The sequence below is a fragment of the Staurois parvus genome, unplaced genomic scaffold (genome assembly GCF_062004578.1).
Source record: "Staurois parvus isolate SC_StPar_1 unplaced genomic scaffold, SC_StPar_1.0 ptg000303l, whole genome shotgun sequence".
NCBI lineage: Eukaryota > Metazoa > Chordata > Amphibia > Anura > Ranidae > Staurois > Staurois parvus.
The window spans coordinates 10,174,476-10,200,039 of record NW_028318099.1 but is presented as its reverse complement, the minus strand read 5'-3'; the positions used below and the strand labels follow the sequence as shown (position 1 = coordinate 10,200,039).

The window sequence follows — 25,564 nt, the reverse complement described above, 5'->3', positions numbered from 1 at the left end:
CCTGTGCATCATATACCAAATATACCATCAATAAGTGTCCCAAAATTATCATTTCAAAATAATGGTGAACCGTCCTTTTAAATCCGCTGTACTCCAGGTGAGTATGTGTGATCACGCTACTGTATACACATGTACGGTGCTCCTGTGTCACCCCTTAGTGCTCATCCACCTCTGACACACTATTGCGCTCACCTACAAGTTTGACCCAAAATACCAGGTCAAACTACGCTTTTCCCTTTAACGGTAGACAACGGTAGACAATTTTTTTTGGGGGTGCCCCTTCATCAGGGCTTGGTTGACAACAATGAGAATAGTATTGGCTACTTTTTTTTAATATTTTTTTACATGACAGATATGATGGCTGCCGTTGCTGAGAACTCATATCTGTCTGGCTACTGGACCACTGGGTTCAGTAACTTCTGTGACATTAACCACAAACAAGTATCACAGATCAAGAAAGGCAAATAAAATCAGATATCCTTCTCTACTTGTTCTGGCCAGGCACTCAAAGGATTGAATTTTTTTGCAAGACAATTCAGCTAAGGTAGCCTGCATGGATTTTTCATTTCATCTTCTCATGGGTACCAATAGCAAATAAATAGAAAGCATCCTTTGTTGATCTGAATTCAGAAAACTGAAACTTGATTGGTTGTCTAAAGTTTCTACACTTTACACAACTGTATTGCCCCATGCTTTTTATTGTATAAGCTTTGTGTGTTTTATATATTTCTGAACTGGTGGTCACTGGACATTTCATTTTAAATATAGCAGCCTCAAATTGTTAGTGCTGTGCGCTGGAACCAGGGGCGGACTGACCATTTGGAAATTCGGGCACTGCCCTAGGGCCCTGGGTCATTAAGGGGCCCCATGAGATGCCCCTGGTACCTTTTTCATAGGCTTTTTTGAGTTTGGGCAAGGACACGGGCCCCATGATCCCCTATTGCCCAGGGGCCCCATGAGTTGTCAGTCCGCCCCTGGCTGGAACTGCATAGAGTAATGACAAGACCTTCTGCAAAACAGCACAATATATTTTATTTCTTCCTCTGTGGCCTTTTGATTACACTGTAAAATAAGAGCAGCTCATGTTTAAAGAATGTTGCAGGCCGTCCTCAATACCACATTCTTGTGTTAGGTTTAAGATAAGGGACAGGGCCTGTACTGAAAATATGATTAGACACACGAACCCCAGACAGAGTGATCTTCAAATTCACGTCTGCACTTGTCAGTCTGTATCATTTTGGGAGAGGAGGCTGGAATAGTGACTCCATCACATGTGGGAGCAATGTCTTTTTTTTTTTTTCTTCTTCTGGATGTTAAGTTGGATATGCAGGGTACAAATGTAGCCAGAATGGCTTCTAAACCACCATAGTCAATTACACATAGGCATTCTTGTCAAATTGTTTAGGCAATCCCCTCTGTGTGTTGTGGCTGTTGTTGCGGTCTTGGAGGTTTGTGCGCGCTGACCTTACAGATGTCACTCCATTGTAGGAATAAGTAATTCTGTAATATAAATATGTATTACTAAATGGCACTTCCATAAACAAATAATACACAAGTAAATGATAAATACACAGTACATAACATCACTAAACATAAAGTAGTTTAAAAGTCTGAAACTTTTTTTTTTTTTCAGTAATGAATCCAGATGAAATATATGTTGCCCAGTAAGGTATTTCTTTAAATGTTTGCTCAAGCACTTACAGTCATCATGTTTCCAAACAGCTGGCTCCAGGTCTATGAACTTCCAATTGGGTATATTATTATTATTATTATTGCATCGAGTTTATATAGCGCCAAAGGGTTTGCTCAGTGCTGTACAATAGGGGGGACAATACATGGCACAGTACAACAAAAACAGACAGCGTACGAGGGGTAAGAGGGCCCTACTCTTTCAAGCTTACAATCTAGGAGGGAGGGGGTAGTGGAACAATAGGAAGTGGCTGAGGGGAATGAAGTGGCTGAGGGGGATGAAGTGGTGGGAGGAATGAGGGAGAATGGCCGTTAGGTGAGGGTGGGGTAGGCTTCCCTGAAGAGATGGGTTTTGAGGGAGCGCCTGAATGTGGGGAGGGAAGGCGACAGTCGGATGGATTGGGGCAGTGAGTTCTAGAGGATAGGGGAGGACCTGGAGAAGTCCTGCAGTCGTGCATGGGAGGAGGAGACCAGGGAGCAGGATAGAAGGAGGTCCTGTGAGGAGCGAAGGGTACAGGTAGGGTGGTACTTGGGGATCAGGTTGGTGAGGTAGTCAGGGGCAGTGTTATGAACGGCTTTGTAGGTCAGGGTTAGAAGTTTAAATTTGATGCGTTGGGCAATCGGGAGCCAGTGGAGGGAGAGGCAGAGGGGGGAGGCAGAGGGGGGTGGCAGAGGTGGAGCGGGTGGTGAGGTGGATGAGTCTGGCCGCTGAGTTCAGGATGGTCCGGAGCGGGGAGAGCCTGCGCTTGGGTAGGCCAGTGAGAAGAGAGTTGCAGTAGTCAAGGCGTGAGATGATGAGGGAGTGTACAAGAAGTTTGGTGGTGTCTGGGGTGAGGAAGGCACGTATCTTGGCAATATTGCGGAGATGGAGCCTGCAGGTGTTTGCAAGTGATTTGACATGAGGGAGGAAGGAGAGGTTTGAGTCAAGAATGACGCCAAGGACTTTGGCTTGCGGGGCAGGAATGATAGTGGTGTTGGTGGTGGTGATTGGTAGGATGGGGGGGGGGGGGTTTGGGCAGGGGGAAAGACGAGGAGTTCGGTTTTGGAGAGGTTAAGCTTGAGGAAATGGAGCGACATCCAGTCTGAGATGTCGTTTAGGAGGTGAGTGATGCGGGCGGAGATAGTGGGGGTGAGGAGAAGGGTGGAGAGGTGGAGGGTATATGATCACAAGGGACAGCACAGTCTCCAGCAGCTGTCCATCTACAGTTGTGCTCAAAAGTTTGCATATTCTGGCAGAAATTGTGAAGTTTTGGCATTGAAAATATGACTGATCATGCCAAAAAAAGTGTCTTTTATTTTAAGCAAAACTCTGCAAACTTTTTATTTTAACTGACTGCTTTGTCCAGGGGCACAAGGAAAAGCTATACTTGCCTGATCCTCTGGAAAATGACGCTCCCCACATCCAGTGGTGGACTGTTCCTTTTGTCTTCACATCCAGAGCTGGTCTGTGGGCATGAAGATGTTAGGAACAGTTTCTTTGCAAGACTGCTGGTGTGCAGAAAATGGCACTCCCCACATCCAGCGGTGGACTGTTCCTGCTGTCTTCACATCCAGAGCTGGTCTGTGGGCATGAAGACATCAGGAACAGTCCCTTCGCAAGACTGCTGGCATGCAGAAAATGGGCTTTAAAAGGGGACGGGGGACGGGGGGGGGTGACAGCCAGTATTAGAATGTGTGTCTGGGGAGTTTCCACTCAAAGGGAACAACTGGGGGGCCTTGTGGTATGCCAGCCTGGAGTCATCGAGACATTGTTAGCTTTGTGCGCAGGGAGTTGACTCACAAGATGACACCTTGGGCCCACTTTGGAACCTGCAGAGCTTTCCTCATTGAGGTATTCCCCAGGGCCACCAATCAGCACAAGACCAAGTGCTATATGCATTTTCCCCTGGGGAATTAGATACAATTTAAAAAACAATAACCATAGTACTCCTTAATGTGTTAGGATATGTGTTTATAATACAGGATAAGGACAAACTGATCAGAATTTAGCGAGAACAGCAATATTCTAACAAAGAAAATACTTGATACAAGGCCATATGAGTTTAGTGAGTGAGGAGTTCACATGCTCAGATAAAGGAAATACTCTGATACCTGGCCGCCTTGATGCTTTCTTTCAAAGACAAACAGAGAATAGAACCTCCAATGATGCTGATTGACGATCCTCCCCATCCGATAAACAGTGCAGCTCCTAGTTCATACCTATGTACAGGAATTACAGTATTCAAACAACAATTTTCTTCCACTATAAGATTGGTAAAATGAATCTGACAGTTCATGTACTTACTTCTGCTCCACAAAGAATGGATCAAAGAACTCAGAGGTTATCTTGTGAGCATAAAGGGAGATTCCTGTCATGGCACACAGACCTGGAAAAATGGAAGGCATGGGGTTCACATTTTAAGGATCTGCTGCCCTCTACTGTCTGTATTTGTAAGTGGCTCTGCTACTCAATGCCTACAGTTATTTACGTACATCACTTCCTCTCCATGGTGGCTGGGTTGAAAACCCCAGAGGGATGAAATAGGTGGAGAAAGAGAGCTTTTTCTGGAGACCACATGTCCACACAAAGGAGATGCTGTTGTATTTTATTCAAGGCAGAAGCAGAGACTATTAGGCCATTGTTCATGTGTTTTTAATGTTTAACTGTAGCGGCCTTAACTTATTGTCCTGAATCCTTGTGATGGAGATATCTCTGTCTTATTGATATTATTTCACAAGCACAGTGCCAGACAGCTAGGTCTGTGCTACTATATGTGTGCAGTGGTCACCTTCTAGTATATTAGTAGATTCACTTGTTGATTGCATTATAGTTTTCATGCAACTCCTGTTATTTTACTTAAATAGGTATTAAACCCAAAAGCAAACATTTGCAAAATAGCAGCTCACCAATTCTTAGATGTGATAGCTGTATTAGTTTCTCTTTCTTTCATTTTCATCTAGAGATTCAGCCAGTAAGTGTGTTGTTTTACAAAAGAACAAGGTCTCTTGCAGTGACAAGGCTGCTTACAAAGATCATTCTTTATTTATCCATTTAAAACCTTTATCCCAAAACGAAGAAAAAAATGTTTGCTAGAACTGCTTATAAAGTGTTAGCTGGAGTTTGGCTTTAGTTTGTTAGTGTATCTAAATCCACTAGCACATCTAACATCCCCTCCACCTAGATTTACAATGCTGCTGTCCAAATCTGTGTTCATTCATCCAGAGTGGAGGCACACTAATACAGGAGGTGTGTTACTGGTCAGATGACCAGGTGAAAGCAGAGGTAAAAAAAGGAAAAATAATGCAGCCACCACATCTAATGATTGATAAGCTGCCATACATTACATTTTTTGTTTAACCCTGTCCCTTCTGGTCTGGGATTCTATAGCTAGTTTTAGCTCAGGGCTCAATAACCAGCATATGCTAGAAGCAGACTAGGCATCTGATGACCACTTCTGGTAGTGAATTATATTAGGTGCTACTAGGGACTAAGTGCAGAGTAGATAGGCTGACTCTAAGTTCCAGTGTCACACCACAATTTCTTCTGGAAAAAGCTGTGTTCCAGGCTGGTTGGGCAATGGCTGGAGCAATGCAGCACTGCAGATCTTGTCTTTGAGGTCTCTGACACCAAGATGAACGCTGCATCCTGATCATCCTCCGGGGCTCCTGCAAATGAACTTTGCTGCAACAGTCAACTGGGGGTGTCACGGCACCCAGCTTCCCCCTCTGCTTCCTGCATGCCACCACCTCTCCACACCACATACATGCAGGAAGCCATGCATCCGCTCCCTGACCCTCACACACTGCCCTCACCTTTCTATACCCATTGTGGTCAGGGCACCAGGCGGCCGGCTGCTACAGCTGGTGCTGTGATCTCTTCACACCAGCTGCAGATTTCCTTCCTCCAGACACCAGGGTCTAGCAGGCATGGCTCGCTCCTTTCCTGTGCAGTGCCTTGCTAGAGAACAAAGAGCTCACCCCAGAGCCGCGCATTTGATGTAGGTGGAGAAGGAGCTTGTTGCCCAGGCAATCTGATTCTCTGAATCAGATTGTCTGTTCACAAGTTGTCACCTCCGGCTCGGGTATATCTACCTGAGCTGGGGAAAAATGAAAAAAGATCAAAATAACAGGCAAGTATAGATACAGTAGGGGAGGGGGGAGATGCCAGCTGCTCTCAACACCTTCCCAGCCCAGTGCTCCAGTGAACACTGGCGGGGCAAAGCAGAGAGCCAGTGACTGACAGTCGCTATCTCTATGTTCACTGAAGACCGAGAACTGAGTGATCAGCAGCATTTGACCTTTCAGTTCTCAGTCTTAGAAGCTGTGAAGAAGGGACAGATAGAGCATCAGAGCAATGCTGCATCCACCTATGTCTTGCATTCTTATACGTCAGACCACTACACTGGCAGCACAGGGCATCACTGGGGTCATGAGCAGTGGGGTCTGGAGGGGTGGCCAGGATATTTGGAATTAGTTCACCTTTTCATTTTTCAGGTGAACTTAGCTTTTAAAGAATATATAAACCCAATATTTCATATTTATAATACTATATGTGCTTGCTATACCATGTACTTGTATAAAAGAAAGTATCCTGTTCTCTTTGTATTGCTTCCTTTGTGTGAAATCCCTGTTCCCAGTTCTCTAGCTTTGATGGGAAATCAGTGTGTTCTCATCCAAGGATCAGACTTGTCCTGACACCCAACAGCCCACACACACACACACACACACACAAACACACACAGCCATTCACTGGCAAGATCAATGTGATGCTGTTTCTCCTTCCCCAGCCCTTTTGCAGCTAGGAACAGAGCTTATGTGCTCACTTATAAAGAGGGTAAAAAGTGCTCATAATGTTTTCTTATGTTTTGCCTTTCATTTCTATTTTAAATTGAATGAGTTGTTTTACAAGGTGAGGCTTTACAGTCGCTTTAAGGCTCCGTGCACTCTAGTGTTTTTTGTAAGCTCAAAAAATGCTGGATAAAAAATGCTGGTAATAGCCTTTTTTAGTAATGTTTTTGTGGCATTCAGGAGCATTAGTGTTTTATTTGCATTTTTACAGTACATGTAGAAAAAAGCTGTTAGGAGTGTTTTTGTAGCGTTTAGTAGCAGCACTTAGGAGTGTTTAACTTTTTTCTGCTGGAAAGACGCTCCAAAAAAACTCTACAAAAACAATTTTTTTTCTGCTCCTAGATGCTGAAACTCAAAAAAATGCTAGTGTGCATGGAGCCTTAGGCATTTTCAAAAAGCAAGATGACTTAGATCAGCAATGCTCCACTCTAGCAATGTATTAATGTGACAAAAGATATAAGAGGGCATGCTGGACATTTCACCACTGTAGGTTTCACCAAATTTTGACAGCTACTGATAGGTGGGTGGGGGGATGGGAGTAGCAAAAGGTGAGTAAACTTGTCATTCCTCTTCCCTTGATAAGCAATAGAGGGCAGTTTTACCCTGATCCTCATTCCTTTTTCCTTCCTTCACCATAGAATGAAAAGCTTGAAAGCTGGGCAGATAATACCTTACACGCTTTAGGAGTGTGATACAGGATTGGTTGGATCTTTTGCTATCAGTGTGGTCAGTTTGTGCCTGTAGCAAAGTAAATCTTCCCACACTATCCAAAACAAAATGCTGGTTTTAAAATGAGCCCTGGTGACCACAGGCTTTACAAAGTACATAGCTCACCACTGAGTACGTAGAGCAGTCCAGAGAAGAAGGTGATTTTTCCTTTGGTGTTTTCTGAGCCTCCAATTTTGGTGCATTTCATCCCAACAAGTGCAAAAATCGAACCAAAAAATCCCAGAATGACTGCTGCTATCATCAAACCACGACAGGCTTGTATATACCCTAAGGAAAAAATAATAATGTAAATATATTATTTTGACAAGGCTAACCACAAATTTCCTAATTATTATTTCCGTATCTCTGCCATGATACAATCATATACAATGTAGCCAAGAATAACAATTATACAAATATGTTCTCTATGTGAAACCACCAGTTATTCAAAGAGATATTTAACATACACACCTTTGCAGCTTCAAGGAAATGCTATTGTAGATAAAAACAGGCAGTTTGGGTGTACCAGCCAAGTTTTCTTTAAAGTCAGCAAGAATACATAAAAAGGAGGAACAGTTTACACAGAAATTAATTCACACTAACCAACACATTTGTGTATATACTGTATGCATAAAGCAAAAAATGTAATGTATTGCAGATTACTAGTGCTTGCAGTGGTGGCTGTTTTTGTTTTCTTTTTTTTTTAAGCTTCTTTTGCTTTATTTTCACCTGATAACTTTGCAAATAACTCTACAAATAACACACTTCCTGACCCGGGAATGCCACGTCACTCCTCCACTGCATCCATGGAGGGAGCCATTGTTGTCACCCTAGGTGCTCTCCTGATATGGACAAATACACTATACTGCCAAAAGTATTGGGATGCCTGCCTTTACACGCACATGAACTTTAATGGCATCCCAGTCTTAGTCTGTAGGGTTCAATATTGAGTTGGCCCACCCTTTGCAGGTATAACAGCTTCAACTCTTCTAGGAAGGCTGTCCACAAGGTTTAGGAGTGTGTCTATGGGAATGTTTGACCATTCTTCCAGAAGTGCACTTGTGAGATAAGGCACTGATGTCGGACGAGAAGGCCTGGCTCACAGTCTCCACTCTAATTCATCCCAAAGGTGTTCTATTGTGTTCAGGTCAGGACTCTTTGCAGGCCAGTCAAGTTCCTCCACCCCAAACTCACTCATCCATGTCTTTATGGAGCTTGCTTTGTGCACTGGTTTGCAGACATGTTGGAACAGGAAAGGACCATCCCCAAACTGTTCCCACAAAGTTGGGAGCATGAAATTGTCCAAAATGTCTTGGTATGCTGACACCTTAAGAGTTCCCTAAACTGGAACTAAGGGGCCAAGCCCAACCCCTGAAAAACAGCCCCACACCATAATCCTCCCTCCACCAAAAACATCCATTGGATTGCCAGACAGAGAAGCGTGATTCATCACTCCAGAGAACACGTTTCCACTGCTCTAGAGTCCAGTGGTGGCGTGCTTTACACCACTGCATCCGATGCTTTGCATTGCACTTGGTGATGTAAGGTTTGGATGCAGCTGCTCGGCCATGGAAACCCATTCCATGAAGCTCTCTACACACTGTTGTTGTGCTAATCTGAAGCCCACACAAAGTTTGGAGGTCTTTAGCTATTGACTCTGCAGACAGTTGGTGACTTCTGTGCACTGTGCGCTACAGCATGTGCTGACCCCGCTCTATCATTTTACGTGGCCTACCACTTCGTGGCTGAGTTGCTGTTGTTCCCAGTTGCTTCCACTTTGTTATAATACCACTAACAGTTGACCGCGGAGCATTTAGTAACAAGGAGTTTTCACAGATGGACTTATTGCACTGGTGGCAACTTATCACGGGACCACGCTTGAATTCACTGAGCTCCTGAGTGCGGCCCATTCTTTCACAAATGTTTGTAGAAGCAGTCTGCATGCCTAGGTGCTTGATTGTATACACCTGTGACCATGGAGGTCATTGAAACACCTGAATCCAATGAGGGGTGTCCCAATACTTTTGGCAATATATAGTGTATGTCCTTATCTCTTCATCTCCATTATATGGAGGTTAGGACAACTGGTAGTTTACAGAAAATATCTACAAAGGAAGATATTCTTCGGTGCAGCTCAAAAGGACAAGGACATGGCATTTCTGCCAAGATCAACAGGTATTTTCTGTCTTTGCTGAAAATGCTCTTAGACTGAAAAAAAAAAAAAACATGCAGCCACCAAGTCTAAGAACTGTAAGCTGCAACATATTACATTTTTATTCTTGGGTTTTATCATTTCCAGAGGTACTGTACCGCTTAAGTAATTGCATTCATGTTAATTATTGTTGACAGTTTTGATTCTGTCTTAGAAGGAAGCAGTGCACTACAGTCCCATCATGTCATGTTTGCTTAATCTGCTTATACATTATTTTTACATATTAAATATTTTTTATCACCCCTGAACCACGAGCCAAGCACAAATGAAGTCGCTTCTTAAAAGCGATTCATTGCAAATCCATTTGCTTTTTTTGGGGGGGGGGACAGTTTGAGAGGCCTAAGAGTACTCTTTGTACATATCCTACTTTTTTTAAATTTTCTTTACAATATCCTCGTCTCTGGGCAGCAGTCTGCACATAAAGACCACTGATCTCTATATAAGAGCAGCAGTCTCTAAACAGGAGTCTCACATGCCCCCCCCCCCGGACTAAAGATGACCATACACTATACAATCTCATTGTATAATCTTTTCTAGATCTACCATTAACTATGTAGTCCAAGGATCTGCCCTGTAGGGGGAGAGTCCTTTTGCTGGAACTGATTTAAAAAAGATTGCTGTTATTGCACCTTCAATGTTTCTGTTCAGTTTTATATAAAATTACAGCTTGCCTTTAATCATGTTAATTAACCTCCCTAGCGGTCTGATTATGTCAGTATTTCTGTGCTCAAAGCGGTACATTTTTTTGCATGGAAATATGTATTTTTTTTTTAATTGTGGGCCTGTAATTTTTTAGGAATAAATCACTGAAATCTGTCCGAACAAGAGTCTAGTAAACATCCTGGATATGTTAAAATTTGAAACACGAAATCATAAATTATAGTTTAATAAATAATCATAACAAATAATAATATAATAATACATTTAATTCAATAATATAATCAAACCAAAAACACCGACGTTTGAAATATAGCGCCAAGTTCGCACATCACTGAGCAAAGTTGCAAAATCGTTTTCAGTGTCTGATGACGAATTTCCCCACGAATCATTATCGCTCAATTCTGCAAGTGGTTCTGATCTACTATCACTGTTCTCTAGCTGGTCTAAAACCGATTTTGACATAAAGGGACGCTTTCTGGACACCATAGACATTTCTCAGTTTCCAGGCAGAAAGAACAGTAAAAATGCAGGCAGGGCACAGGACAAAGCACTCGGGATAAAATGTATGTGAAATGGTTTGATACAGTAATGTTTTACTATGTGATTTTAGTGTATTTAGTGAATGTCACTTTTTGTCATTTTCAAATTTCCCGCCAGTTCCGTCCCCGTATGTCCCGATGCTCGCAGGGGACGGAACCCAGAAGACAGATGCCGGCATCCACCAGAGGACATTGCCGGGGACACTGCAGGAGGGACATCGCGGGAGCGCAGGACAAGGTAAGTGATCGAGGGATCATGGAGCAGCGCCGCATGGTAAGCCTGAGTGTAGCTGGGAGTTACCGCTTGTGGTACTGAAACTTTACCCCGAGCTACACTCGGGAATACCGCCAGGGAGGTTTAAAAAAAAACAGTGAAGTTGATCAATCAAGGTCATTTCCAGGAGAAAAACGTTAGAGGGCCCATGATACACTAAAGCATAGTAAGTATTACCATTGATAATATCACCAATTCACAAAAGCATGATGAATGCCATGTTCTCAATCCCATGCATTATTTGCCTGTTTTAAGGATCAATTAAATAAGAATCAGTTAAAGGTTTTATTGTACTGATTATTTACCACATATTGTAGCTGACAATTTTTAAAAAATATATCAAACAGGATTTTGTAATAAAGTGACATTAAAGGAGCTTGCATTTACTTATAACGTCCAATTACGTGCAGGAAAATTAAGATAAACAGACCTTCTCACATAATTGAATGTTTGTTGTGAACTGTAATTTACTTTACTACACTGCACTGACATTGCTTCTCACGTTAGTAAATTATTTACATTTTCTCCTTTTAGGAAATCATTATAGGTTCACATACTTGTTTTAGTGAATAATAAATGCCTATATGTTAAAATAGAAACATAATTTTTAATAAGGTTACAAAATGGTGCATGCAACAATTATTTAAGTTAAAAACATTTATTTAAGAAAGTGAAGGTTTCCTTTAAAAAAACACACAAAAAGATCATTGCAATGCCTGGTAGTAACCTTTGGTGGCAATACCATTTATTTTGCTCTCTTTTCATTAATCCGTTCCCTTTTCCTTTTTTTGCTGCTGTGATCTGACTTTGTGTTAGTGGGTGGCTATTAGTGATGGGCTTTATGTTCGAGTTGAACGTTAGTTTGACTGGAACTTTAGCTGTTCATGTGTTCGATGAACACATGAATGGTAAAGGCGTTTGGCGGGATATTTCCCTGCCGCGCCCCACATTGCACTGTGCCCTGACAGTGGATTGTGATTGGCCAAAGCAATGCAGGTGCAATGCTTTGGCCAATCACAGTGCATGATGACGTCACAAGGGAGCAGGGGTAACCCCACATCCTTGTGATGTAATGACAGTAATTAAGAACTGTCATCCCAGCGCAGCTGTCAGATGTGGGAGCCAGCATCGAGAGTGGAAGTCAAAGACTGTCTACTGTCATTTTTTACACTATGCTTTTTTTTTGTGAATGAGTAGTGGTACCATTTACCCCATACTCTTTCACATGGGGGACAGGATCTGGGGGCCCTCTTGTTAAAGGGAGCTTCCAGATTCCAATAAGCCCCCCACCCACAGATCCCCACAACCACTGGCCACGGTTGTGGAGAAGAGGCCCTTGTCCCCAAGGTGCTTTGGGCGGAGCCCCCCCTGCCCCAGAGCACTCCCCTCTATGTTGAGGGCATCTGGTCTGGTATACTTCAGGAGGGGGGGTGCTCACTTGGTCCCCCCCTTTCCTGACCTGCCGGACTGCATGCTCGGACAAGGGTTTGGTATGGATTTTGGGGGGGGCCCCCATGCCATAATTGTTTGTTAGGTAAAAGCATAGTTTGCTCACTGTACTAAGTGAAGCTGCATTCTGCTAGTCAGGTCTGCTAAATGTGTTCAGCTGCTGCCAGTCAAATAGCTTCCTCTGCATCCAGAGAGCTTGAGAAGATTCTGGATGATAGGTGTAGAGCTATGAGGATGGCAGCATGAATATTAATACAACCCTAGCCTATCCCAGAGAGACAGGCTCTGATGGCATGCTGGGAGACTGTGTATATTTTGTGAGCTCCTTAATGACATTACAAGGAGGCAGGAAAACACAGTAAGACATTTTTCATGAAAAATGGATTACAAGAACATTAAGTAGTAGATGTGTATGAATGTTTTTTTTTTGGAGAATAAGGCCCCTTTCATATGACCGTTCCAATCAGGTCTGCCTGTCAGTTTTTCAGGTGGACCTAATTGGAAGATCCATAGAACCCTATGGACAGGCAGGTGTAAGCAAGCTTGTGTCCATTGACACCTGCCTACCTCTGGGTCCGATCAGGTCTACTAAAAAAGGCAAAGGGCTGCTTCCTTTTCCATTTTGGAAGTAGCCTGATGTAAGCGTAGTCTGTTTACACCCAGTCACCCATAGAGCTGATGGGTATCTGCCTGTGTGCAGCACTACCCACTTAAGAGTTGCTAGAGATTTGGGTCCTGCACAGCCAGGAACATGCATTCTTACATCCAGGAAACAGTAATCTGTCCTTGAGCTTGGTTTTGTGATTTTATTAAGGGATTTATAACTTGGATGGGGTAAGGGGTGTATGGGATGCCCAAGGGAACGGCAAGGACAACTTCCTAGAACTATGTGCACAGCAAATTATCTTCTTGGAGAGCTCTTCAGCCTCTCCTGATGTACCACCCCAGACCCCAGATAATCCTCCTCTATCCAGCTGTCTGAAGGAATTACTGGGTAGGGGATCCAGTGCTTGCCACTCTAAGGTGAACAGTCCTGGGCAAGGAGCTAATCCAGTTCCCCACCAGAGTGCTTTTTTCCCCTTCATGGGCCCAGGGGGTGTAGGTCTACTCACTCAGTCCTCTGCCTATGAGCTGGGGGACTGCTTCCAGGCCTTCTGCTGGGCCCCTCCTTCCCTGCTGCACAGGTGGTCCTCGCTCTGGGGGCTGGTGAGGTGCTGAGCTTTCCTCTCTTTCCAGCGCCACTGCCTAGAGGTGAGCCCCTTCCCTACTGGGCCCCCTCCCAGGCTGCTGCACCTCAACCTTCTCACTCTATCTTCCACCTGAACTCTCTCTCTTGCTGAGCAGGTCTCAGCATATTTTAAGGTTGTCCTGGCCCCATGTCAAGCCTCCTGCTTGGGGATTGACCAAGGTCCTCCAAGTGTGCAGGCCAGCCCCTCACCGACCCGCCAGCAGCTTCTAGAATCTTCTCCAAGATTCTAGAGCAGGGTAAGTGTCAAGGAACTGACCTCTCAGCCCTGACCTGAGTTAACCCCCTCTAATTCAGCCAAGGCTGCTACTCAGCCTCTAACTAAAAAATAATCAATTATCTCCCCCTAGCTTCCCTAGGAGGGAGCTACATGTGTCTGCTCTGCGCCGATCAGTACAGGATCAGCTCACAGATCCCCTGATAATCTAGACTAGTATTAGTATTATTATTCATATTGCAGTTAATTCCTGTATGCACTGTTTATAGCTAACTTTGCTGATTTATGTTATGATTCCTGTCTAGTGGAATAGAACTCTCTTTTAATTTACTTTAGCATAGTGGTTATACTGTCTGTCTGTGTGTTCATTTATGCTCAAACCACTATTTGTTCATTATTCATTTATTCATATTCATTTACCACTAAACAATCTTGTGTCTATTTCCTAGTGCTAATTCACAACTAAATTAAAGGTATCTACACTTGTGTTCTTCTCAGTGCTTGCAGAAATTTTCAACCAACCAGGTGTGTCAGAGGGGCTGAGGTTGTTATTGGAGACGAGGCTCAGAACAGAGAACCCAAATTACCAAGTGTCTCCTTCAGGGGTAGCGCTACAACTATATAATATTATTAGCTAAAGGATTTGCAGCTTAAAACATATACAGTATTATAAATAGAAAAATTGATTCAAAATTAGACAACCCTTTAAAAATAAAAACTATCACTCTTCTGGCCGTTCCCCCTCAGCACGGTCAAAAAGACCCTATCATTCCCATCCCCCCTCACTTCTCCCTTCTAAGCCCAGTAGTTTCAAGGTTAACCCCAACTGTTCTAATAAACACTCTTTGTATTAGAGAACCATTCTCTGTTTTCCTTAGTATTTGGTCGGGGACCAATATGAAGCCACTACCCCTTCCTCCAGATTTCCCACCACTTTTTATGAAGATAACTTGGCTTTTGCCAAGTTGATATATACTAGCTTTGTATTCTTTGTCAGTCTTTGAATGGCAATGAGAATATATCACCGTAAACTCATACAGGCATATCTGTATGTCTCTGAATGTTCTGTGACAACATACATAAAGAATAATAAAATAAAAAACAGTTGGACATGGCGACTAATCCTGAGATTCCAAGATAACATATGATGAATTGTAATGAGAGACATCAATCCCCTGCCAGATACTGCCAAGATGTGCAAAATGGTCCACAGGTGCCTTGTTGGCTAGATCTAAGGTAGCAGAAATAGTTCAGTGTACAAATGGTGCAGAGAAGTATAATACATAGAGAAGAGATAACTGTGAGCATGAGAATTCACTCTCTACATCAGGGCCCTTGGTGAATTTTTGTATCAGGTAGATGTGTTTGTAGATTTCATTGCTCTTCTTATAAATCAAATTGAATTTTCGGTCTATTGGTCATTCTGTCCTGTAAAGGGCTATGTGCTCAGTAGTAAGGAGGAGGTTCAAACAGTAGAAAGATAAAACAAACAGAAATGTTTGCTGGAGTTAGAAATTAACAGACCAATTAAATGACTCACTTACTTCCGAGCCTCCATTAAACAAACATTTAGTGTGGACGCTGGAAAAATCACAAGAATCTTCTACAGTACATTGAAACAATCCATGGGAATAACATTTATCTTATTTGCCTAATTATGTGTGTCATTCAGCCTGAAATTAATTTGTATTAGCTCTTATATTGTATAGCAATTTTTAGAATGTTTATTTCAACAAATAAAGAAGCATTCTGTTTATGCCTGCACAACAAATTCAGCAGATGGCTCTGAAGATTAGGGATGTAACAAACATGATGACACTTATGGGCCAACGCCAAGATAAAACTTGTTCTTTATTTTTTTTTTTCTCTTCTGTCCACTTCTGAGCATTAGTGGCCAAAGTCAACAAAAGAACTATAGGCAGAAGGAGGTGCAACAGATTTTGAGAGCAGTCGGTAGGCTCTTAATATAAGAAACATGAAACAATCTCTACTTCTTTTGATTTGGGGCCTATACAGTAAAAAATCAATTCAGCATAAAAAGCAGATCTCGTTCTGTCTACAATAGCGTATTCTTGTAGAAGTTTTTATTAAAATAATAACAAGACACAAGAAGGGGTGGGGCTGGTACAAAAGGGCATAGCTCTATTTCATTTTTACTAGATGTATAAATTATTTTCTAAAGAATAAATATTATTTTCCAATTTATTTGTTATTAAAAAGCATTTATATGAACCTTCACCATGCCATATCCAAAAATTAATACAAATGGCTTAGGAACAAAGATGCCCCTCAGAAAAAGCAGACTTTATCGGCACAACATGAGGCAACTTATAAAATCACAATTTTTATTTCCAAGTATTTAATATTAAAGAAAATATGTTAAAATCAGTACAACACCATCTCATTAAATACATTTGTAATAACACAATATCCAACCATGAGAAGGAGTGCTGGACTACACATACCATTATTTCATGCCACAATCACATCAAAGTGTAAAATTAGTGATCATAAATATGATAAACATTGGTAAAGATATCACCAGCATCTCCATACTCATATATATCATAAATAGAGATGAGCGAATCGAACTTGGCGAAGTGGAATTCGTTTCGAATATTAGGAAAAATTCGATTCGCACCGAATCCGAATATTAGCAAACTTCGGATGCGCGAATCGAATTTTTCCCGATCGGCCGATTTTCATCCCTTCTACAGCCGGCAAAAAGTGTCCCTGCAGAGAGCTCCGCTATTTCTGACAGTTCTCTGACAGTTCCTTCACATTTACAGCGGTTGAAACATTGTATCTATTTGTTTCCATTTAGGATACAGATGTTTTTATTCGGAAACAAATAGATACAATGTTTCAACCGCTGTAAATGTGAAGGAACTGTCAGAGAACTGTCAGAAATAGCGGAGCTCTCTGCAGATACACTTTTTGCTGTACTGGAATTCTTCTTCTTTTCATTCTTCTTCTTTTCATTCTTCTTCTTCTTCTTCTTTTCATTCTTCTTCTTCTTCTTTTCATTCTTCTTCTTCTTCTTCTTCTTTTCATTCTTCTTCTTCTTCTTCTTCTTCTTTTCATTCTTCTTCTTCTTCTTTTCATTCTTCTTCTTCTTTTCATTCTTCTTCTTCTTCTTCTTCTTCTTTTCATTCTTCTTCTTCTTCTTCTTCTTCTTCTTTTCATTCTTCTTCTTCTTCTTCTTCTTCTTCTTCTTCTTCTCATTCTTCTTCTTCTTCTTCTTCTTCTTCTTCGTCGTGCCCCGTGACTGCCCAAATGAGTGAAGTGTGCGGTGATTCTAAGATCGACGGCACTCATCTGCATGTCATACTGACTGACAGTATTATTTCTCTTCCCCAGCAGACTCCAAGGGCATTTAAATTAAAGGTACAGTGTTCTGCACTAATATAAAGGCTCTCTGAAGCCTAGAAACCCTTTTAATAAGTTAAATTCGCAGCGAATAAATTCGCATCAAATCGAATTTCTTCCGCAAATTCGGCGAATCAGCCGAATCGAATTTTTGAATAATTCGCTCATCTCTAATCATAAACTTTATCCGCTTCTTCAGGATAAGATTGAGTAGATGTAAAAAAAACTGTAGAATGTAACACATGTATACTTATACCAATATACTTGTATATATTTTATCTCCTTAGAGAAATACTCCTAGTTAAGGGGTACTCAAATACTATCTTAAAGAAAGGAGGGCACTAGATCAAACTAGACAACAGGCCCTATTCAAAAGACCAAGGACCGCAGAGGTCAATTTGGTAAGAGTTATTATTACATGCACACAACAAAACCCTTGCACACGGTACATATTGCAGAAACACTGGTATCTCCTCACTAATGATCCAATTTTAAGTAAATACATTGGGGATATAACATTCAGATGGTCTAAATCACTTAGGAACAGACTGACTAGAAGCCATTGTCAAAATGATGAGAGGAGGGAGGTAGAGGAGGATGGACAGAGGGGGACATGGAAATGTGAATCCTGTGATTTCTGTAGATGGATTTTTGAGTATCGTACTATGTATTTGCCCATTGGACAATTACACTCACTGTCACACATGTGGGTTGCCAAACTATTGGTGTGGTATAATTCATGTTTAGTGAGTTTGGTGCTTTCTTTGTGGGCAAAACTAAACATCCCTTCTGGTGTAGAATTAGGGACCACATCCATTACATCAATAATAATTTATTTTCTACCCCAATAGGATGCCATGATGTAGGATTACAACATGCTTGGGCCACCACTGTTGTGAAATTTCTAGCTTTAGATTGTATTCTGGAGGATTCCAAGGGGGGGGGGGTAACTTTGACAAAACAATTCTTCAACGCGAGATGCATTGTATTCATGCTTTGAGAGCTACGTCACCCCCAGGACTCAATGATGTAATTAGTTTTAAACCCTTTTTATAAAGGATGGGATGGAGGTCCTAGCTTGTTTTTTTTCCCTCTGTTTCCTTCCTCTTTCTCAACATCTGTAACCTTGTTCCCTTTGCGAGATTATGTCATCTTTATATTTGTGCACCATATTTTGCAAGAGTTCACTATATACAATATAGTTTTGTAATTGATTGTACGTTATCGAGATGTAAAGCATATTTTGTATATATCAAAACTGTATGGTTCTGGATGGCCGGTCTCGTGGGCGGATGTATGATGTGATGGGTTCCTTTTAGGTGACTCCAGTAGTGGGGCATGCCTGTATGGTTGGGTTCCCTTCCGGTTCAACTGGGTGTCTTGGGGGACATGGGATATGGACCTGTCATATGGAACCCTCATGCGCCAGTGCGCATGCACGACGGAGGCACACACATAACGTCACCGCCCATTATGACACCAGTCGGTTTCAGACTGGCGTCATGAGGGTATTTAAGGAGGGCTGCTTGCACCTGAAGCACGGTACACTTGACGGGTGGAGGCAATTTTATGCATTGTAGTACTATATGGAGATGGTTTGTTTAGAATATACCATTATAAGTCCCTGAGATATTGTTTGTTGATTTGGAAGAGTGGAAGTGGCAACAAACGGCTGGGCCTCAATACATTTCACAAATCGCGTCATCAAGAAGCTCCTTTATTCCTTATATGTAATACTGCAAAAATATTTCATGGACCACAAATATCCACATCAGTGGGCTCCAGGTGATATATTATCTTCTCTGTATTGGACAAATGGTGCTAGGGAATAGAGAGTAATGTAGATGTCACACACAGGCAGTGTGATTGCCTGAGATTAGGAAAATGTGACACATAGGTGGAGGCAAGGAGATTTCTGGAGAAGTGGTCTAACAAGGAAAGTTGCAATGAATGCAGAGAAAAAGAGAGCAAAAAGCATCACTGAAGACAAGGGCAAAAAGCATTACTGAAGACAAAGGCAAAAGACATTACTGAGGACAAGGAGAAATGCAGCACTGAGGACAAGGGGGGATGTAACACTTATGACAAGGAGGGACACTGCAATGAGTACAGAGGTATACAGCACTAAGGAATAGTGAGGAATGTAGCATCGAGGACAAAACACTGGGGAAAATTAGAGGACAAGAAGAAATTGAGCACTGAGGACAAACAAGAATGTAGAACTGAGTGGCGATCAATCCAGAAGGGCAAAGACCAGCACTCAGAAGAAGCCAGGAGAAGATGCCAGGTTTGACGAGGGACCATGAGGATGTCGGGCCATTGGAGCAGTGGTAAGCATTGCAGATTATACTTCTGCTTTAGACCCTCTCATTAGATGCTGAAAATCAAGTTTGGAGAATGGTTTAAACAGTACACAACCTGAGTCTGTTTTTTTCTTTTTTTTAAACTGCCAGAGCCAAACTGTTCATAAACTATAATCGCTGCTATAATTGAGTTAACTTTATTAAAAATTTGTTACACTAATGTACTGGAAGATTCCAATCAGTTACCAAATGTGCCTGAATTACAAAGTCTAGTAGGCAGATGGGACATATACAACCATCTAGGAGAGAGATTATTATATCTTTATCATATTTGATGTCTAACAAATCATAATTTAATTCTATAACATATTCTATAATATATTGGTACATTTATGTTGGATTGTTCAACCTGGATACGTAGATGTATTTAGAATAGTTGGCATTAAGGGTGTGAACACTAAACATAAAAAAATAATCCAGCAGGCCTATCAACACACTCATAGAACCCTTTAATTGGGAAAACATATCTGTCAGGAAACTAATACAGCTAATGCTCATTCTCATGCAGCTAATGCTCATTTCCGTGCAAATGCTCATGCACACAGACAAGCTTAGAATAGTATCCAGAGTGCGCTGATGTGCAGGCGCATTTCTGTGTGCCGGCACACACATCCATGCCCATTGGCGCCAAGCTACCCATTTAAAGGAGTTCCTGCTGTGTGCCAATCGCTGGATGTTCTTCAGCTTCCCCATGGTCTGTGTTCCTGCATTCCTGCTTTTGCTGAATGCTGAATGATCTTCCGTTGCTGACAAGGCTTGTTCCTGATCTTGCTCTGTGGATTCTGGATACTTACCTTGGCTTGCCTCTGACTATTCTCTGCCTGCTTCCCTGGTGCTGACCTTAGCCTGCTACTGGACCTTTCTCTGCCTGCTTCCCTGGTACTGACCTCAGCCTGCCTCCTGACTGCACTGCTGTCTCGCCATGTATGACCCTGGCTCACCTTGACTACATCCCTGACTGTGGCAGTCACCTGCTACCAAGCTACCGACACCCATGCTTCTTTGAGCCTTGTACCTCTGTCACCACATTTAGGGGTTCTTGGACCAGAGCTGCAAAGGAAGCCCTCTCGTCAACTCAACCTCCAACCAAGGTACATGACAATATCACAGTGCATGGAACCAAGGGCCAAGTGAAACTTTACTTAAGTATTTTTCACTTTCAATCCCTCTTATTTTACTGGTACTGCTATTGTGTATTTTGTAATATTGTTTCTGTAAATATATTTCAATATTTTCATTCAAATGTTTTTTAAAGCCAAAGGTTTTTTGAAATGCAGCAACATACATATTATATTGTAGTTATATATAATGGTGTGTAATGGTGTGTATCTCCTAGATTGTAAGCTCCGAGGAGCAGGGCCCTCCTATCCCTCTTATATTGAACTGTATTGTTGCTGTATTGTCTCCCATTATATTGTAAAGCGCTGAGCAAACTGTTGGCGCTATATAAATCCTGTATAATAATAATAATTTCATTACCTTCAGGCTGCTGCTCCTGTTAGAGACTGCACAGGGCTCCTGTGAGTCTTAACTGCAGCTGCTGCTATAGAGAAATGTTTCACTGCTTGCCTGCCCCCTTCACCCTTCTCTGCCATTTAGAGGACGTGTATTACTACACTCCCACAATGCTTCGCATTCTGTGAATGTACGGTGGAGCAGATAATGGAAACCATTCCACCACCAATTCACAGAACACGGTGCATTGTGGGAGTGTAGCCCAGCTACTATACAGAAAGGTGGAGATACAGCTTCAGCCTAAGCTCCTCCTGACTACACACTTCTGACATGTTTCACTCTGCCCATGGGGCTTAAAACGACTGTTCAGGGGTGTATCCAATAACTGTGAGGAGACACAACATAGAAGACTTTTAGAAGAAGCAGCAGCCTGCAGGTAATGGGATACACACTGTAACACATAACTAATATGTATGGTGCCGTATCCCCCCCAAAAAAGCAACTTAAACTTTAGCTTTAAAAATCATTAAGATGAATCTCTGAATGCTCTAACAAAAATAACAAAGCATTTCTCAAAGCTCTAAATAAAAATGAAGGAATTTAGCCTTCTTGAAGGACTACTGCAGTTTAAAACTCAGTTACATTACGGTCTGGGTGTAGCAGCAAGTGTTACAGACATTTTCTAAAGGTCAGAATTGCAACAGCAGATGCTGTGAAAAGTGTGCATTTCCAATAAAACATGCAGAGGCAACTGCAGTATGTGTGCTTGTATAGGGTTAACCTCTCAATTAAACTGCTTCAGTGAAGGTCATGCTTCAGGTGTTTAGATTGTTGTCCCACAGCAAGAAGATCTCTGCACAAGGTGGGATCTGAGATTGTAATCAACACACTGAGCATAAGGGGGAATGCAGCAGTGGGGTGAAGAAGTAAGGCAACACTGAGTACAAGAAAAAAGAGCACCGAGGACAAGAGGGAATGTAACACCAAGGAACAGTTTGTGTGTGGGGGGGGCTGCAGTGAGGACAAGGGGGGCTGCACTGAGGACAAGAGGGAATGTAACACCAAGGAAAAGTGTGTGTGTGGGGGGGCTGCAGTGAGGACAAGAGAGATTGCAGCACTGGCACTGAATACAAGAGGGAATGTAACACTGAGGATATGGATGAATGTAGAACTGAGAACAAAGGGAATGTAGCAAGGCAAGAAGAAATGTAGTAATGAGGATAAAAGGGACATGCAGTACTGAGGATAAGAAGAAATGCAGCACTTGGGACAAGGAGAAATGGAGCATTAAGGACAAGTAGTAAGGCAGCACTGAGGACAAGGAGAAATGCAGCACTGAAGACAAGGAGAAATGCAGCACTGAGGACAAGAAAGAAAGCAGCACTGAGGATAAGGAGAAATGCAGCACTGAGGATAAGAAGGAAAGCGGCACTGGGGACAAGGAGAAATGCAGCACTAAGGTCAAGAAGGAAGGAAGCATTGAGGGCAAGGAGAAATGCAGCACTGGGGACAAGGAGAAATGCAGCACCGAGGGCAAGAAGGAAAGCAGCACTGGGGACAAGGAGAAATGCAGCACCGAGGGCAAGAAGGAAAGCAGCACTGGGGACAAGGAGAATGCAGCACTGGGGATAAGGTGGACTACAGTACAGGGGACAAGGGGGAATGTATCACTGAAAATAATGTGGAATGCAGCAGAGAGGACAAAGAGGATTACAGAATTGAAGACAAAATGGACATGCATGACTGAGGAAAGGGGAAATGCAGCCCTGAGGACAAGGGAAGTGAAGCACTGAGGCCATGGTGGAATGCAACACGGAGAAAAAAGAGGAATGCAGTACTGAGGACATGGAAGCATGAAGCATTGGGGACATGAAAAAAAAGATAACTGAGAACAAGAGGGAATGCAGCACTAAGGACAAGGGGGTGCAAGACTGAGGACAAGGAGGAATTCAGAATTGAGGACAAGGGGGAATGCGGCACTGATGGCAAGAAGGAATTCAGCACAGAGGACAAGGGTGGGCAGCATTGAGGACAAAAGGGAATGCAGCAATGAAGAATAGAAGAGGGAAAGCTCCAGATAAAAAGAAATCATACACTCCCCATACACAGCAGATAGAAATACTGTATGTCAAAGAACAGTAGCACTGAGGCCAGAAAAAAAAGTAGGAGACTGGATTAGGTCCAAAAAAATCAACAGAGAGAAAAAGAGAAACTAAAGTAACAAAGAAATGAAAAACAAAAAAAAAATCAGTTTAGGATGGAGCCCTCTATGAGTTTACGTTTTCTATATGGGAAAACCACTTTGACAAAATGTTATCAATTCAATGTTAGATATGTTTACTAGTACAGTGTTAGATGATGAATTTTATAGGATTAGTGAAGGTTTATATTTGGTTCACAGCGTTTGTGATCAAACTTCATATTTGGCCACATATCCTAGAGCTTTTTGAACAATATTGTAGAAGAGACTGAGACAATGCTTCAAACTTATCAGATAGTTACTTGCTACATGTCCTTATATTGTATAGGTACTGTAAGATATTCTATTTGAATAGAAAACCTTTTTAGATTTAAATTCTATTTAGTAACTTTTAAAATGGTGGATGCTATAAATGTCATTCAGCTGTGTGCTTTGTCTTTACTGTCATTCTACAGCCCCAAAATATAGTTTTAGCTCCAGTGCTTGGGCTTCCACTGCTTATTGTAGGAGTTGTTTGGTGGAAAGTTCCAACGCTCAGGCAGAAGGAGTAAATATGTCAGGACCTTGGAGTGCTAAGGGACATACTGTAGATTGAAATTAACTCTATGCTCAGACATAGCCCCATATGAAGATGAAAACCTCTTTAAATATGAACTTAGAACTGTTTATCTATTTGCCTTGGCAAAGTCATCAAATGAGTTCAGGGTGCTTCTACACTATCATCATCATCATGAGTTTTATTTGGACTTGAACACATAATGCAGCTACCTATGACTTTAAGTCTGTATGCTACGTTAAAGTAAATAATCTCACTGACATGCATTGCCACATGTTTTTCTAATTCACTGTTAACTCAAGCAATCCCAGCTAAGCTTTACACAAGCCCCAGCCAAAAGGTCTTTGGTTCTTACCTTCCAAGGCCAGCATAGAAGGGAAGTCCTTACAGTTAGAGACTCCAGTTGAGTCGGTAACACACGTTTTCCAGAGGTTGGACCAAAAGGTTGCAGTGGTGATAACAGTGCCATCAATACTAGAGACCTTCCAGTAGTCAGTTGGTAAAGTAGAGCTTACCAATACCCATCCTGACACTGAGAGCGCAAATGCTATAATTTCAGTTGCCATATGTGGCATGGTGACACACGAGATCAAACCAGAAACTTTATAAAGAACAAACGTGTTAAAAAAAGAAATAGTTAATATAAAAAATAGAAGTTCAGATAAATGTGATATGCAGAGGAAAAAATTTTGAAAAAAAGTTTAGTGATAATGAGCAGAGACTGATACAATGACAGTCCAACAGAATGTCCCAGAAGGAATAACAGACCACAAACGTCATGGTCATGAAAATCCCTCCTTGTTCACTTGGTGGCCCTCCCTAATTAATTCACTTCATTTCCAGGCAGAATGTAAAATACACACATGGTTTCATGCTACTGACAACTTTTAATGCCTCTCACGGCTCTATTGTTTTCATTAGTCCTTATGAATCTTGAGTCCTTCCTTAATTGACATCTGGAATAGCCATACCTTAACTAAATGGCACATTTAAAAGCTGCTAAGTACTAAAGAATATGTTGCCTTTCTAAGATACATGCATTAGTTCAAGAGCCAATTAAATGTATAGGACAAATCTATTTTAATCCACATGGGGAATCAATCCATTGCTTTGGTTGCATGATTATTTTATTTTGTCTTTTCATGACTGGATGGCAGCTTAATAATGTATAAAAATGTAATATTCAAGGTTTTTTTTACATTTTGAATCTATACTTTAAAAATGTTCATGTAGAAGCTGACTGGTTGCTTAGTGTAACATTTATGTTTATTTTAACAGTACCTAGACTTGTGATGCATGTACAGTGTATATAGTTATTTAGTTACTAAGTAATCCGAATGTCACCCAACTTCTAATTTTACCCTTACCCTCAGTTCACATATATGAGGCTGTGTGGGCCACGTTTTGCATGGGTACGAGAGCCCATTTATTTGAATGGACTCCTGTGCCCCACGACCCTGCACTTCTTCTGAAAACGCAGCCCGCATGGGAACCTCGGTTCCCAGTACAGTTGCGTTTTCCAGTTTGGGCGGCGTGCCATTAGAACTATTGGCACCCGCTTGCGGGTCCGCATTCCTCTATGTGCGTGGTGCACGGATTTCCGTACGGATCCGCAGCGGCAACACTTGCACATATGTGAACCAAGCCTTAGGGTACCCCAAAAAAAGCCCCTTTACTAAACCCTAACATTTGCCATAATCAGAAATATATAAAAGCATAAAATTACAAGAAATGTTGCCTGCCATGAGATTAGTATCTCATTCTATTGAGTCCTGCAATTTACACAGCTCTACATACCAC

The 25,564-nt window shown here is 41.9% G+C and overlaps 1 protein-coding gene across 1 annotated transcript; it reads right to left on the bottom strand.

Annotated features, from left to right (window-relative positions):
- Window positions 1–1,007: 1,007 nt before the first annotated feature.
- LOC149457780 (claudin-10-like) lies at window positions 1,008–24,353 on the bottom strand. Its single transcript, XM_089683102.1, has 5 exons — window positions 24,120–24,353; window positions 7,351–7,512; window positions 3,974–4,055; window positions 3,781–3,888; window positions 1,008–1,500 (listed from the first exon to the last, which is right to left on the bottom strand). Exons 1-5 carry the CDS (start codon window positions 24,337–24,339, stop codon window positions 1,374–1,376), a joined length of 699 nt encoding a protein of 232 aa, XP_089539228.1. The 5' UTR covers window positions 24,340–24,353; the 3' UTR covers window positions 1,008–1,373.
- Window positions 24,354–25,564: the final 1,211 nt, after the last annotated feature.

Excerpts from the sequence above, each read along its gene's own strand:
- LOC149457780 (XM_089683102.1), bottom strand. The coding sequence starts at position 24,339 with ATGCCACATATGGCAACTGAAATTATAGCATTTGCGCTCTCAGTGTCA. Across the intron at positions 7,513-24,119 it reads TTCTATGCTGGCCTTGGAAG|GGTATATACAAGCCTGTCGT; the intron begins GTAAGAACCAAA and ends TTTTTTCCTTAG. Across the intron at positions 4,056-7,350 it reads ACTGCTCTACGTACTCAGTG|GTCTGTGTGCCATGACAGGA; the intron begins GTGAGCTATGTA and ends CCATTTTTCCAG.